Genomic DNA, 15,177 nt, shown 5'->3' with positions numbered 1-15,177 from the left:
GCGAGGATAGAGCCCTCTCGCCCCGCTCTCCGCTCGCTCGCCCGCCCGGCACTGCCTGGCATGGAGCGGTGTGGTCCTTCCCTCCCGAGAGCTCGGAGAAGGGGCGCTGGGCCAGCCACACGCCTGCCCCCGCATTTGAAGGACGCTGAGCTGGTGTGGGGGTGGGGGGCGCACACGGTTTTGTCCTCCGCCTCGCACAAGGGGGCTACCTGGGCTGCGGTGAGGAGCCCCTCGCCTGCAGGAGGTGGGCTTTTGAAGGGTCGGGGTTGAGGGGGAGGAAAGCAGTCCTGGGTGAGGTGACGTGAGGGCGGCAATGACTGTTTTGTATTCTTTTCCTATTAAAGGGCTAGGGAATAGCGCTTTTTCCTACCCGCTTTCCGCCTTCACCTTGGTAATAGACCAGAGAGAAGCCTTGCTATGGTGACACCCCTCCCCCTATCGTGGGGCAGGGATCGGTAGGGGGGTTAGGGATTAACCTGGAACACAGGCTGGTGGGACACCCCAGGGACACTATTCTGGTGGAGGTTGAGCTTTCGGGTCCTGGGAACCGCATGTTGAGAAGAGGGCAGCAGGTGGGGAGCCAGAAGAGAGGAGGCAGCAGAAGGGGGAGGGGGATCTGGTCTTGCTTGGAGAAGAGAGGTGGTGCCTTTCTCCCCCAGGCGTAGCGGGGGCGGTCTCACTGGAGGAGGGAGCTTCTGGTCACCAGCTCTGAGTTTCGGTCTTCCAATCCGCTTTCTTTCTTTAGGAAGTACCAGGATTCCCGGAACCGAAAATGGAGCCGTTGCTTACACTAGTGTTTGAGGGAAGAAGGTGGGGGTGAGGGGTAGGATGGAATTCCCTGTTAAAACCGGGCCACTTGATTAGCCAAGTTGTAACTTCTCTTTGGGGAAAGTTCCCTTCTTTCTGGGTTGTATTACCGCTGGTCTCCCTCTGGCTAGGCCGAGAGGAGTGTGGTATGTGGTCAGGAGTGAGAAGAAATAGTGAGGTCATCGGGGGAGGAAGAAGTGTAACTTAAAACGTGTCTCCGTCGCTGTTGGATTGGGTCACTCCTGGTCTAGGGCATGAAAGTTTTATTTGGTAGGAGATCTGCTGCAGGAGTCTGATTGCTTAGGCCAGTGCAGCTAGGGTCTGCATACTTCCTTCCCCATCCCTATTCAGGTGGTGACAGTATTTGCTACCATTTTGTCTTGAGCTTGTTGTTGGGTTAAGTGTCTCCATTTGCTATGACAGGAATGGGTCAGTGAATTGGTCATTGTGCATTAGACTTGGGTTTGAATACCATGTCTATAAAAGCCCGTTCTAAGAAAGAAACTGATCCACCTTTTCACAGAATGAATCTTTGACCTTGGATTCAGCTTGGAAGGGTCCTCTTGTATCACATATTAACATTCCTCCTGCCTCCCCGCATAGAGTTATTGCCTTGGGTAGTAAAAAAAAAAATTTTTTTTTCTTTTGTAGTCAAAATTTTTATGCGTGTGTCTTGCTTTTCCAAAGAGACGAAACTTTGAGTGCAGGAATTAGATCTCGTCTTGTGTCCCCCACACTGCCTGGGCACACAGTAAGCTCTCATGAATACTGAATGTGAATGAATAGAACTTAGGTTTTCTTTTCTTTTTTTAAATATTTATTTATTTATTTGGCTGCACTGGGTCTCAGTTGTGGCACTTTAGTGCAAAATGCAGGATGGACCTGGTAACTCTTAGTTGTGGGATCTAGTTCCCTGACTAGGGATCAAACCCGGAAAGTCCTGAATTCCGGATTTCTGACCATAGTTTAAGGAAAGAGAAAGAGATGGCTTGGCTGTCATAGAGAGTTCCTGAAGATAGCTGAGTGAGGGTGTAAAGGTGTAAAGGTCTTTACCCTTTGTAATTAAGGTCTTGGTCTCCACGTTTCCTAAGAGGCACAAAACAGTTGTGGATAATGAAAGTTAAGACCCCCAAAAGAAAAGTATTAGAACACAGAGTCATTATTTAGCAGAAATCCTAGATCTCCTTTAGACCTAGGTCCTGCAGAGTTGTCTGCAGATTGAGTTCCTGATAATTACGGAGAAGGAAGCCCGTGTATGTATCCGGTTACCTGGCATAGAATTGGTGGCAATGAATGGTAGCTGCTATTACTAAACTGAATGCAAGTGTAAAGGAGGACAGACAGCAGGCTAGAAAGAGTGGAAGTGAAGTCTTACGTGCACAAAGAGTCATAAAGTGTGTTCGTCTCTGCTACTTTCTTCCACTGGAGTCATAATAGAGGAAATGGACTCAGAGGACAGTGGGCGGGATTTATTGGTTAGAAGGAAGTTCTCTAAAACCAGGTTTGTTAAAACTGATTCAATGACTGAGGGAAATTGTGGAATCTTCTCTCCCATATACCTTTAGAAATGGATTTCAAGAGGCCTAAGACTCAAAACATGTCACTGTATTTCACTCTCCTCACCATTTTTTTTGTGTGGCTACTGTGGAACTTCCCTGACTTGGGATCGAACCTGTGCCCCGTGCAGTGGAAGTGCAGAGTCTTATCCACTGGATCACCAGGGAAGTCCTTCACATTTTTTATATTGCAGTATAGTTGATTGACATATTGTGTTCGTTTCAGGTGTGCAACAGTTTTCTTCACCATTTTTGTTACATGGTATGATAATTAAGAATGTGGACCTTGGAATTGGACATAGTTGGGTTCAAATCATGCCTCTGCTAATTACTAGTTGTATGATTTTGGTGAAATTATTTGTCTCTCTTAGCTTCATTTTCCTCATCTGTAAGGAGTATGATAATGATAGTGTCTGTTCATAGTGTTGGCATGGGAATTAAATGAGATAACATACACAAAGTGCTTAGGGTTATACAAAGCACACATAGTAAGCCTCAAGTAAATGTTAGCTGCTATTAATAATCACCATCATAACAGTAATAATAACATGAGCCCTCAGGGCTGCCTTAAAAAAGAGGAGGTTTACAAAAGAACAACTTGCTGCCTGAAGCGCAAGAGGCAGTGATTGTTAGAGGGGTGATTGTTACCATGACTTTCTGTGCTGGTCGTAGGCTTATGAGCAATGAAATCTTTTTTCAGCATCAGCCTCACAGAGGCAGCTCCTGTTGGCTGAGTGGGAGGTGAAGCTGGAGCAAGGCAGGGGCCCTGAACCATCAACTGGGATGTAGAGTGAGGATGTGGGGGCTCAGAAATAGTGTTCATGATACAAAAGTCAGAGTGACTCTGAGGTAATGGTTGACTCTTCCGTGAAAGAGCACCCTAATTGGCCTATGTCAGGTGTTTAGATTCCTGGGTCCCATTATTTTAGATCTTGGTATTTTAGCATCCTCCATTTCCTGGGCCACTCTTTTCACTTAGTCATATCTCCTTTAAATGTCTGCTTCTGTTTCAGAATGTACTGTATTACAGTCCAGAGTTGCAATGTCTGTAGATCTGTCTACTATGCCTTTTCCAACATCTGTTTCAAGTATAGGTGGAGTGCTAATAAAGGTTTTGGATAATGAAAGGACATGGGGAGCATTTGGAAAGAGTTCTACAAATGTTTGAAGGCTTTGTCTTATAGTCTGGGAAAGAACTGACTGACGTAGGGATTCTACCAAGGTGTTAGAGATTTGTCATGGATTTCTGCAGAGGACCTGCTGCATCAGATGGACCAGAAAAAGAAATGGCTCAAGATATTAGGGATCCACGGTTATCACCATATTCCTGAAGAAAGTTGAAATGACTGGGCATGGCAGATATTAGTTCCTTGACAACCAGGGATTGAACCCAGGCCCTTGGCATTGAAATTGTGTCTAAACCACTGGACTGCCATGGAATTCCCATAACCTGCCCTTTATGAGCTTAAACACAAGCGTGTCAAGCATGAATGTTTACATTTCAACATGATTTAGGATGCAGAAGAACATTAGCTTTCTGTTGGAGTGGTTTAATTCTTCATCCTCCCCTTTTTGAAAAAAAGGAATCTAACCATACCTTATATAAAATCTTATTTGAAGTCTAATACGTAAAATGGATAATAGCAGTGCTGCTGTGGTAGTGGTGGAGAGTGGTGGACCATAATCAGAACCTCTCAGATAGTTTTCCCTTTCCCCTAGGCAGGCTCTGAATCCCATCCAAGGAACCTGAGAACATGGAAGCCACTTTGCCAGTTTGTCAGTTACAGGAAAAAGATTGGAGATCACATATAGAATACTGTCTTCCTCAACCTCACGAGCGTTTGCCACCATCAGTAGAACTGAGTTCAGCAACAAGTATATCAGTCACTAGCTACAGATCAGTCATGGAGCTGGATGCTGGGAGCATGAAACATGAATAAGGCACAGTCCCAGCTGTCAAGGGACTGAGAGTCTAGTGTTGTTTTCCCACCTTGGTGTCCTGAGAAAATGGTAACAGTGAAACAGGCATAGTTGCTTGCAACCTGAGATGACCGGCCCATGGGCTCTAGCCACTCTAAGCCCTAGCTATCCAGTATTGATGGGATCAGCATCTTCAGTTGACCTGTATTTCATTAAAGGCACATTATTTGGGAAGTTCCAGCTCTGGAAAGCAAAACACACCAAGGTAAATAAAACATTCTGTGGTAAGTCCTAGAGTAGAAGTGTGTTTGAGGTGCTGAGGGATCACAAAAGGCTCTTATCCCCCAAGGTAGGACATTCCCTGTCTTCTGTATTCTTAGGCTGCTCTGTTACAGGTGGCCTTGTCCAAATCATGGCCTCCTGTTTTCATCTGTTCACTGGCAGCTCCATTTTGACATGCATAGTGGGACCAGATTGGGGCAAAGGTTTACTAGGACTTTAGGCTGATTACTCATGGGATTTCAGTGATTTTGTAATTAGGAAGGTACAGTGTACTGGATATCCAAGGCTAGAGATGTGGGCATTGGAGCAGACATCAAATATCAGGATATGGTACAGTTGTAAGGTGGTCAAATTCTAAGAATAGGGCACACTGAAAGCTTTGATTAGAGGGCAGTGCCACGGAATGTTCCAGGGAAAGAAATGAGTCTAGTTTTTATTTGGTCACTGTCTTATCTAGCTAGGTCATGTATTCTGAAACAGACTTGAGGTTCTGTTCTGACTCACTTGCTGAGGTTTGTCTTTGGGAAAAGCCATACCCTTCTCTGGTGTGTGGGTCTATCAGGGCAGTTTAGAATCCTTCGCTTGACTTTGTGGCTTCCTTCAGGTTATCCTGAACTGGAGTCTTCCTCTTGGACTAGAAGGGAAACTGATGTTTAATGATTCTGACTCAAACCTAAATGCTGTTAGTTAAGTGGAGACTAATTTTAGTCATATGTTCTAATTTATAACAAGGCCATTCATTGATTGCCTAGTAGCTAAGTTCAGTAGGTATCTTTCAGGCCTTATCTTAATTTGACTTTTTCGTAGCCTTTGACCCTCTTTTTTTTCTTTCCTCATTGGTGTCTCTGATGCCTTAGTCTCTTGATTTCCTTTTTACCCTTTTGGTTGCTTCCTACTCTCTTTCCTGGCCTTTTTTTGCTGTAAATGTTGATGTGCCCCAGGTTTTTATCTTTGGGCTTTTCTCCTATCTGAGCATACACACTCTCTCTAGATACATAGATTAGGATGTATCAGTTGCAAAAGATAGAAAACACACCTGTGAAGGACTTCCCTGGTGATCCACTGGCTAAGAATCCGCCTTCCAAAGCAAAGAACTTGGGTTCTATCCCTAGTCCCGGGACGATCCCACATGCCTCAAGGCAACTAAGCCCGTATGCTGCAAGTGAGCCCACCCTCTAGAGCCTGAGCATCGAAGCTAGAGATAGCTCACATGCGACGAAGACTCAGCGCAGCCAAAATAAAAAAAGAAAGAAGAAAGAAAACACACTGTGGCTCAAATAATTCGAGGATTTATTAAACACCTAGCAGGAAATCTGGGTGAAATAAGCCAGACACAAAAGGACAGGTATTGTTTGATTCCACATTAACGTGGTACCTAGAATAGTCAGATTCAGAAACAGTATAGTGGTTGTTTCCAGGGGGTAGGGGAGGGGCATTACTGGTTAACAAGTAGAGTTTCAGTTTGGGAAGATGCAAAAGTTCTGGAGATGCATGGTGGTGATGGTTGCACAACAGTGTAACTGTACTTAATGCCACTGAACTGTACATTTAAACTTAAAAATGATTAAAATGGTAAATTTTATGTATATTTTACCACAAGGCTTCCCAGGTGACACAGTGGGTAAAGAATACCCCTGCAGTCCAGGAGACTCAGGTTCAATTCCTGGGTCAGGAGGATACCCTGAAGGCGGGCGTGGCAACCGGTTCCAGGATTCTTGCCTGGAGAGTCTCATGGACAGAGGAGCCTGGTGGGCTGTGGTCAATGGGGTTGCAAAGAGTCAGGCACAGCTGCAGCAGCTGAGCACACACTCACAGTCTGCCACATGCAGAAGTAGTTCAGGGGAAGAACATTCCTTCTTACAATTTTTTTTGATCTACCAACTAAACACTGGTAGGATCCAGGTTTTTCTGCTCTGATATCCTAGTGTTCTTGTGTCTGTCCCTTCATATACTCAAGATTACTCCAGCATCTCGCCCTTCTACATTAACATCCAAAAGCTAGAGAAGAGAACACTGATACATGTTCTTTTTTAAGATTGAGGAAATCTTTCCCAGATATTCCCAGTAGACTTTTCTTACATCTTATTGCCCAGAATTAGTGCTTGAGCATTTGTGACTCAAATCATGGTGAGAGAAATGAAATGCCCAGAGTCTTTGCTGATCAGCTTTCATACCCTAGGTCTGGGGAGGGGTAGCTCATAACCACTGCCTGCCAATGTCTGAACAAATTAGGGGTTCTGTTAGAAGAAAGAAGGGAAGATGGCTGTTGGGGCAGGCAGCCAGTAACTGCTGCCACCCTGAATCTTCCTGGTTCCTCTTGGGGCTTCAGTTACTGTCTATGCACATGGTTCCAAATACCCTGACCAGACTTTTCTCCCGATCTTCAGACCTTAGCACTTCACAATTAATCTAAAAACAAGCATCTTTGCTGCCAGATCTGTTTCTGTAGTGTTTCCAGTCTAAAGAAGTGCCACTGACTCACACAGGCCAGAAACCTGGGAGTCGTCTTTGACTCTCCTCTCCCTACTATAATCAGCTATCAATCCTGTGAGGTCTACTGTTTTGGTGTTTCAGATCTGTCCTGTCCTCTCTATTGCCACCTCTGTTTCAGAACTTTTGATTTCTTTTTTTTTCTCTTTTTAAATTTTATTTATTGAAAATTTTAAATTTATTTTTTCATTGAAGGATAATTGCTGTACACAGTTTTTTTTTTTTTTCTGTCAAACATCAACATGAATCATCCATAGGTATACATATGTCCTCTCTGTCTTGAACCTCCCTCTCATCTCCCTCCCCATCCCACCCTTCTAAGAACTTTGGATTTCTTATCTGTATTACTGGACCTCCCAAGTGGTCTCTTTCCCTCTGTCTTTCCCCCTTATTCCCTAACTTATTCCCTAAACTGCTGTCAGAACGATCTTTCTAAAGCACATATCTGATCATGTTACTCCGTGTTACCTTTAGGGCCCTTCATGATCTGGCTCCTGCTTCCCTCTCCAGCCTCATCCCTTCTTTTTACTCACGATGCTGCATCCACATACATGGCCTCCTGGTTGCACCTGGCTTTGGCTAATCACTGTTCTAACTCATCTTTATGCCTGTGCCTACACTCCTCCCTCTTCCACCTTCCCTATTCTTTAGTGTCTGACTGATTCATATTCTTCCTTTAAGAGTCAGCTCAGGTGTGACCAGAGAGTCATGTCTTGGAATTGGCCTTCATCCTCCAGCCTTGATTAACTGCTCTAGCTTTCTGTCCCCATAATACTGTGTGCTTATCCCACTCTTAGCCTCACACTGTAATCCTCTGTTTCCTAGTCTTTCTCTCCCATTGACTGAGTTTCATGAAGGCAGAAACTGTCTTCCTCTGTATCCCTAGTTCATTATACTTAATAAACGTTTAATGAATGAATGGAAACTGACATCAGAAGCTGTTTCTTGGCTTTGGGAAATCTTTGAGTTTAATAGAAGCCATTGGGATACTAATCTACGAGTTCTTGTGTGCTGATTACAGTGCTCTTGAGACAAAAATTTGGAAAGTTTACATAGGTCACAAGCCAGCTGCATTAAGGAAACCAAATACAGGCAGACCTTGCTTTGGTTTCCCTAAATTTTTTGGTCTATTCCATGGGCTGTGCTAAAAATAGCATCTTTATTAGTGATGTCTCAATTTGAAAATCATCTGGGAATATAGCTGTTTTTTGTGCACTCTGCCTGGCAGCAGAGGGTTTGGGAGACTCTGGTCTTCTTTTCCTTTAGCCCATGTAGCCTGAAAAGGAGGTGCTGAATCAGGAGTCCCCTAGGGGTGTCTCAGGACACATGCCTGTGAGAAGAACAGGGAGTGTGCATGGCAGACTGAGCTGTGACTCTCAGAATCACCTGGAGTGTGAGGCAGACAGGCCTCAAGTCAAAGTGACTAAACAGTCAGTGACAGCAACAGCCTGCCTCTCCTGGGGTGGTGGGGGTGGAGGGAGGGTTGGGGGCCGTGAGTGATCGTCAGTGAGGGCATCCTCAGGTAAGGTCAGTCGGTGTGCCCGATCCAACTGCACTGTCCAGCACTGCTGCTGCTGCTGCTAAGTGGCTTCAGTCGTGTCCGACTCTGTGAGACCCCACAGAGGACAGCCCACCAGGCTCTGTGGTCCCTGGGATTCTCCAGGCAAGAACACCGGAGTAGGTTGCCATTGCCTTCTCCATTGTCTGAAAGTGAAAAGTGAAAGTGAAGTCGATCAGTCGTGTCCGACTCATAGCGACCCCATGGACTGCAGCCCACCAGGCTCCTCCATCCATGGGATTTTCTAGGCAAGAGTATTGGAGTGGGGTGCCATTGCCTTCTCCAACTGTCCAACACGGATTATACTAAAACACATTTTTAGAGTTCTGTTGCTGCTTTTACCACTGATAACAAAGTTTGTAACTGTACAATAGAATGTTGAGACATCCTTTTTGTTAATAGAGATATTGCTGTATTCCATTTTTCATCTTGAGCCACTCACCTTCAGTGTTAACTGCTTCCTGTTTCTCCCAGCCCATGGAACCCTGGTATTTTGCCTTATTGACACAGGAATGCCATCTGTGGCAAAAGAAAATGACTATAGGCTGTACAGTACATAGACAATCCGAGGTTGGTTTGTTTGCCATTCTGCTTCCCAGAGCTGCTTCTAGCAATGCAGTGCTGTGAAAGTGAGAGCTGACTATATAGCCGTAGGTGTATGTTCATGGCACAGAGCTGAAAGTTGCCACCATCCTGGTGGTCGGGGCAGCATGCCATCTGGAAACAGACAGGAGCAAGGAAAGCCAAGACAAGAAAGCCAGCACTTGCTTTGGACTGTTCATCTGAGTCAAGCTCCTGATTATATTAAAGAAGAGTTGTAATGTTCATTAATTTCAAGGCCCTGGGGTGCCATGGGGGACGCATGGTAACTACTTGAATATTTCTTTAGTTATCTGCCAGCCCCATTGAGTTTTAAATGCCAAGAGAAAATTTTACCACTTTTAGTCTTCTCGTCCTTTCATGGCTTTCCCAAACCAGTCTTAAGGTCAGTATGTGTGGAAAATGGCCAGGAATTGACAGGAAAGCTGAGCAGCCATCTGTGCACCACATGGAGACACCAAGATACCAAGTACTGCTAGGACAGAAGAAATGATACAAGCCTTAGATGAGGCTTAAATCAGCCAGTGTGCTTGCTTGAACTCCTACAGCGGGGCTTGGCACTGGGAGCAAGGAAAGATCCAAAATAAATAAGAGGCATAGTCCTTGCACATGGTGAGCACATGGTTAAACTGGGGAGACAGTAAAAGCACAGATTTAGAAGGAAGAACTCCACAACATAGTGGCACTTGAATGGTTCAGATAATTCAGGGGTCTTTTTGTAGCTTGCCAGGAAATAGAAATCAGTGTAACACTGGGATCTGCTTTTGAACCAAGACTTCAGTGTGATAGCTTAGCAAAGAAGCAAACCAAAGGACAGTGTGTGCATGTTCTGGGGCAAGGGCTCGCTTTCAGCCACTGCTCTACTCACAGTTGGTAATCATTTAATCAGCAATACTTCTAGTCATGAAGGATGGCAAGATAAATGTGTGGTATAAATTCAGTTCAGAATCTGGGCCAAAGCCTATTACCTAAGCTTTAAAGCAAAGTGTCATCTGGAGCTAAAGGAAAAGACACGTGAGCGGGAAACAAGGTAAAAACTAGGAGGACTTGGGGAAGGTATAAGTTTCTGGAAGTGAAGGCATCAGAACCAGAAGTCTGACTACCACGGATTACCAGAGTTGGTAGGATCTGATCTTACTAGCTGGGTAGGTTTCCCCTCCTGCCTCAGGAATCCTCAGGAATCTGTCTGCCTGGGTGGTTGAGGCAGGAGGGGCCGGGTGGATGGCTAGTGGGCGACTTGGCTGAAGTTGCACCCTAAAGTTGAGCCAGGCCCTCCCCCTGGGGTGTGAGCCCTCTGGGTCAGGGGCTGGGCTCCTCTGTGGAACCTACCCAGAGCACCACGCCTGGCTTATTAGTGAATGTCTGCAGAGGCCTTTGAAGATGAAACACTCCATAAGCACTGATTGTTTGTTTTTTGGACAAACTAGTACTTTGGTCTCCAGGGGCCGTTGATCTGGCTCCTTTTTACCAGTCTGGAATTCACTGCAAACTGAGGAGAGTAGGAAACAAATAAACAAACCTAAAATAGTTTTTGAAAAAAACAACTAAACTCCCACCAAACCCCCGTGCTTTAGCTTGAAAATAGGATTCCTCCCTGTCCATCTTTCACATTCTTGGGTTTGGGTGCACTCTGTCTTGACCTGTTCCTTTGCCTGCTGGGTTTGTGGTATGCATATGTGTACCTCTGGTTCCCAGACTGTGGAGAACGCCAGCAGCTGGCATATGGTGATCGCTGAATAAGCTGCTGCTGACGCATCGGCTCCTGCAGGCACAGAGAGCTGGCTGGCATGGGTGATTCTGAACCCCTGCTTCATTGTTGTTTCAAGGAGTCATTTCTGTGGCTGTCCTGAGCCATCCAGATGGGAGAGAAGGGAAGAAGTCAATGACTCTATGATTCTGTCAGTCTGGGGCAGTGGGCAAAGTGGGCAGATAGGCATTTTGTACTTTGGTAGTGTGCTAGCTGCTCCCTCATTTCCGCCAATGATGTATCAGGCAGAAGCGTCTAACCTGAGTGAGCTGCTAGTGAGGTCAGTAGAGACCTTGTGAGTTAATTCAGTTATCCAGCTATGAAGTGTGCCAGGCACTAGTCAAGGCACCAGGAACACAGCAGGGAACAAAATAGACAAGGAACTGACATGACAGTAGGAGGAGAAAACAGTACAGAAGGAAACAAGTACAGAACGTGTCAGACGGTGGTAAATGCTACGAGGAAGAAGTGGAATGATGGGTTAGAGAAGCGTGTGTGTGTGTCACAGGTGGCTGTGGAAGGCCTCTTGGATAAAGGGACAGTCGAACAGACACCTGAAGGAAGCGAGGAAGCGAGGAAGGCTGTCTCGGAGATCAGCCTTCCAGGCAGAGTGAAGAGCAGGGACAAAAGCTTTGAGACTGGAGAGTGTTGGGGAACTGGAGTACGCACAGGGGAGAGTAGGAGGCCTGATGAGAGAAGCGGGAATGCAGACTGTGCCGGACTTTGTAGGCCATGATGGCTTTGGGTTTTACAGAAAGGGAGCTATGAAGCCCAGAGAGGGTTTTGAACAGAGGCGCAGCCTGACCTGGTTTTGCTTTTACAATCAGTCTGGCTGCTCTGGAGAATAGGTTGAAGAGGGTGAGAACAGAAGCAGAGAATGAGCTGACGGCCTCATTGCAGGTGACCCTGTGGAGCAGCTGTCCCGGGAGGCACCACAGGAGCCCAGGACCTAGCTGGGTGAGGAATGAGGGGGAGCCTCTCCACACCCCACCTCCCAGCTCTCAGCTCACTGTTGTATGCGCAGAGTACAGCTTTAGCAGCTGGCAGTTCACAGAGTGGAAAGGATCAGCTTTTCTTAGGAGTGCTGCTTTCTTCTCCTGCTTAATTTTGGTGTGTAGAAGGAAAGTGTAGAAACACAGGAAGGGAAGAAGCAGAATCTCTTGATTAGGGCTGAGAGCATAAACCTTGGGAACCTGACAAGCTTGAACCTTGTCAGGAATCACAAAGAGCCACTCCTTATTCCATTCCCTCCTCTCCTACCTTTTCCAGAAGTCTCAGGGCAAGGTTGGGGGAAGGAGAGGCATTAACGATCTCCCTATGCATTGGGATACAGTGTAGAATGGCAGGACTGAAGGGACTTTAGAAATCATCTAGTTCAACCTCCTCCGTTTACAGGTGCGAATAAGAACAGGTGAAATAACCCATCCAGCGTCACCTGGGTGGATTACTGGCAGAAGCAGGGGACCTGAGTGTTCACTGCTTTGTCTCTGCTCCCAAAGGCTCAGGATCTAAGTGGGCCTTGATCTTCATGGTACGCTCAGGCTCTCGGTTTGTCATAAAAGAACTCCAGCCATGACTGTGGCCAGTCCCATTATCTTGAAGTCCTGACAAGCAGATGGTAGTGAGTCTGCATTTCTTTGCCTAGGATCAAGCCCTCCATACCAGGGTCCAGGCCCGAACCAGACTGCCACTGCCCCCACTGCACCCTACTGTCCTCAGAAAGCGAGTGCTGTGATCATGGGTAACATCTTTGGAAACCTTCTCAAGAGCCTGATTGGGAAGAAGGAGATGCGCATCCTGATGGTGGGCCTGGATGCCGCAGGAAAGACCACCATCCTGTACAAGCTGAAACTGGGCGAGATCGTCACCACCATCCCCACCATTGGTAAGGGTAATACTCAGATGGAGGCTGTCATGCCCACCCCTGAGCCAGGTAGGGAGCCTATTCCTGGATCCCCCACCTGGCCACCGGCAAGTCCTTACGGTCTGTGGGGTTCAGGGAAGAGTGGTTATTTAGCTTCCCCGCAGGTGCTGGGCCTGCCATTTGCACACCTACCCTAGCCCTCTCTGATGCAGGAACTTCCTCACCCTGGCACCCAACAGTGGCCCTCAAGCACTGAGCTGGTTTGTTCTCTGTTGTTTGAAAAGCAGGTGAAGAGCTTTGATGTTCCTGCCAGAGGCCTGGAATTGCTTCAGTTTAGATCCTTGGTGGCCCTGATCCCAGTTAAGACCTGCCTCTGGGAGGGAGAGCATTTGCCTTGTGGAAGCAGCTCTAGATCACCATCATCAGCTGGTTCTGCTTTCGGGGCTCCAGGACTGTCACCCACTTCTTGTTCCCCATTCTGCCTCACAGGCCCCACTTCTCAGCTGAGGCCGACTCGGTGGCCCAGGGACAGGAGTGGGGCTGAGTCATTTCTTTTGCAGGAGAGTCAAAGACTGAGAATGAGTGGGGAAGGTTGTCTCACCCAGGCAGTTGGGAACCTCCCAACTGGCCCTCTTCGTCCTCTTCTGCTGCTTCTCTGAGGTTTTCTTTTTGGCCTTAATGCTGCTAAGTCAGGGAACACCAGGTCTGAGGAGGCCTTACTTTCTTTTCTTTGCTAGGCCTGGGGGAAACAGAAATAACCCAATGGGGCATTGTTTGCAGGCCTGGTATTTCTGGCCAAGTGACCACTGTCTGTTTTTTCCCCAAAGGGTTCAATGTGGAGACAGTGGAGTACAAGAACATCAGCTTCACAGTTTGGGATGTAGGTGGCCAGGACAAGATTCGGCCTCTCTGGAGACACTACTTCCAGAACACCCAAGGTAGGGCGTGTGAATTGCCCATGGACTGGCACGGGTTGGTTGGGTGTGAGCAGAGGGTGGCTGTTGTTCTTGGTTATCAGGCACCAGCTCTTGCCCTGCTGCAGCTCCTAGGGGTGGGAGACAGGAGAAGAGGGAGCAGATACTCGAAGGGTATAAGGAGGGTGTTTTCTCTTTGTGGTGGGGGAGGGGAGTTGATCTGTCGTCTCTGTGCAGCCCATGCTCTGCCTCCCCAGGGTTGATATTTGTGGTCGACAGCAATGATCGAGAGCGAGTAAATGAGGCCCGGGAGGAGCTGATGAGGATGCTGGCGGAGGATGAGCTCCGGGATGCTGTGCTCCTTGTCTTTGCAAACAAACAGGTGTGACATCTCCCTGCCTCTGCGTTTGAGAGAGGGCAGCCTGGCCGTGGAAGTCATGGGATCTTGGAGCCCATTGTGTGGTAAACCCTATGACTAGGCTGTCAATTTGGAAAGTAGGAAATATGATTAGGTGGCTTCTTTATGCTCTTCTTGTCCCCTTCCCCCATCCCAGCTTTACTTAGCAGTGTTTCTGTCCAGAGGGACTGGTGTGGTAGATCCTTTACCTCCAGCCCCTTTGTTATCTCACCTGTTATCTGCTTTAGTGGAACAGCCCTCTCTCTTACTGTCAGATGGACCTGATTGTCTGCCCATCTGAATCACTTCTCCACTTCCCTAGCAACCCCATACTTGGTTTCCAGCTCCTCAGTGGAATGACCTTTAGTGCCTTGGCTCTGGAGTTCTAGGATGATTAAATCCAAAGTGGTTCTTTAGGATCTTGCTCTGGGTTCCTCCACTGAAGAAGGAGGAGAGGGTGCTGGTATATCTGCCTTTGCTAGGTGGGTGCTCTAGAAGCTTCTGCAAGATCCTGAGGCTCCTTTTTGTGTCTCCCTTGTGCTTCAGGATTTGCCTAATGCCATGAATGCTGCTGAGATCACAGACAAGTTGGGCCTGCATTCCCTGCGCCACCGCAACTGGTACATTCAGGCCACCTGTGCCACCAGCGGGGACGGGCTGTACGAAGGCCTGGACTGGCTGGCCAATCAGCTCAAAAACAAGAAGTGAGAGCCAGACAGCCCTATCCGACCACCCCATCCACCCCTACTGTCTCCCTGACCCAGCCCTACCCTTTTCCTTCCTGTTGCCAGTGCGGCCAGAGCCCTGGGTATCATGTCCGCATGCCCAGCAACAGCCTTGCTTCCCCTGCCCTCCCCTCCCCCATCCATGACCAGTCCCCAGTTGCTGTCCTGATGATGAATCATTCCAATTTACCGGATTTAAAACAAAAAACAAGGTTGTTATGGTTTCATGGGGTGGGCCCCCCCCTCAAGCTCGGGCTTGGGAGGTGGGATGGGGTGTTCCCTCCGGTTTGCTTCGTTTGGCTCTAGTTGCTGTGCTC

At 47.3% G+C, this 15,177-nt stretch overlaps 1 protein-coding gene across 1 annotated transcript in view; it reads left to right on the top strand.

The window, feature by feature from the left end:
* The window catches only part of ARF3 (ADP-ribosylation factor 3), a 15,462-nt gene extending 394 nt beyond the window's left edge, over nucleotides 1-15,068 (top strand). The window contains exons 2-5 of the mRNA XM_010857745.1: nucleotides 12,606-12,845; nucleotides 13,652-13,762; nucleotides 13,996-14,120; nucleotides 14,682-15,068. Of these exons, the coding sequence (XP_010856047.1) occupies nucleotides 12,698-12,845; nucleotides 13,652-13,762; nucleotides 13,996-14,120; nucleotides 14,682-14,843 (546 nt within the window). The 5' untranslated portion in view covers nucleotides 12,606-12,697 and the 3' untranslated portion in view covers nucleotides 14,844-15,068. The remainder of the gene's footprint in view (nucleotides 1-12,605; nucleotides 12,846-13,651; nucleotides 13,763-13,995; nucleotides 14,121-14,681) is intronic.
* The last annotated feature ends 109 nt before the right edge of the window (nucleotides 15,069-15,177 follow it).

The sequence above is a fragment of the Bison bison genome, unplaced genomic scaffold (assembly GCF_000754665.1).
Source record: "Bison bison bison isolate TAMUID 2011002044 unplaced genomic scaffold, Bison_UMD1.0 scf7180017864383, whole genome shotgun sequence".
Classification (NCBI taxonomy): Eukaryota; Metazoa; Chordata; class Mammalia; order Artiodactyla; family Bovidae; genus Bison; species Bison bison.
The sequence above is the reverse complement of the archived record's forward strand: the minus strand, read 5'-3'. Positions and strand labels throughout refer to the sequence as shown.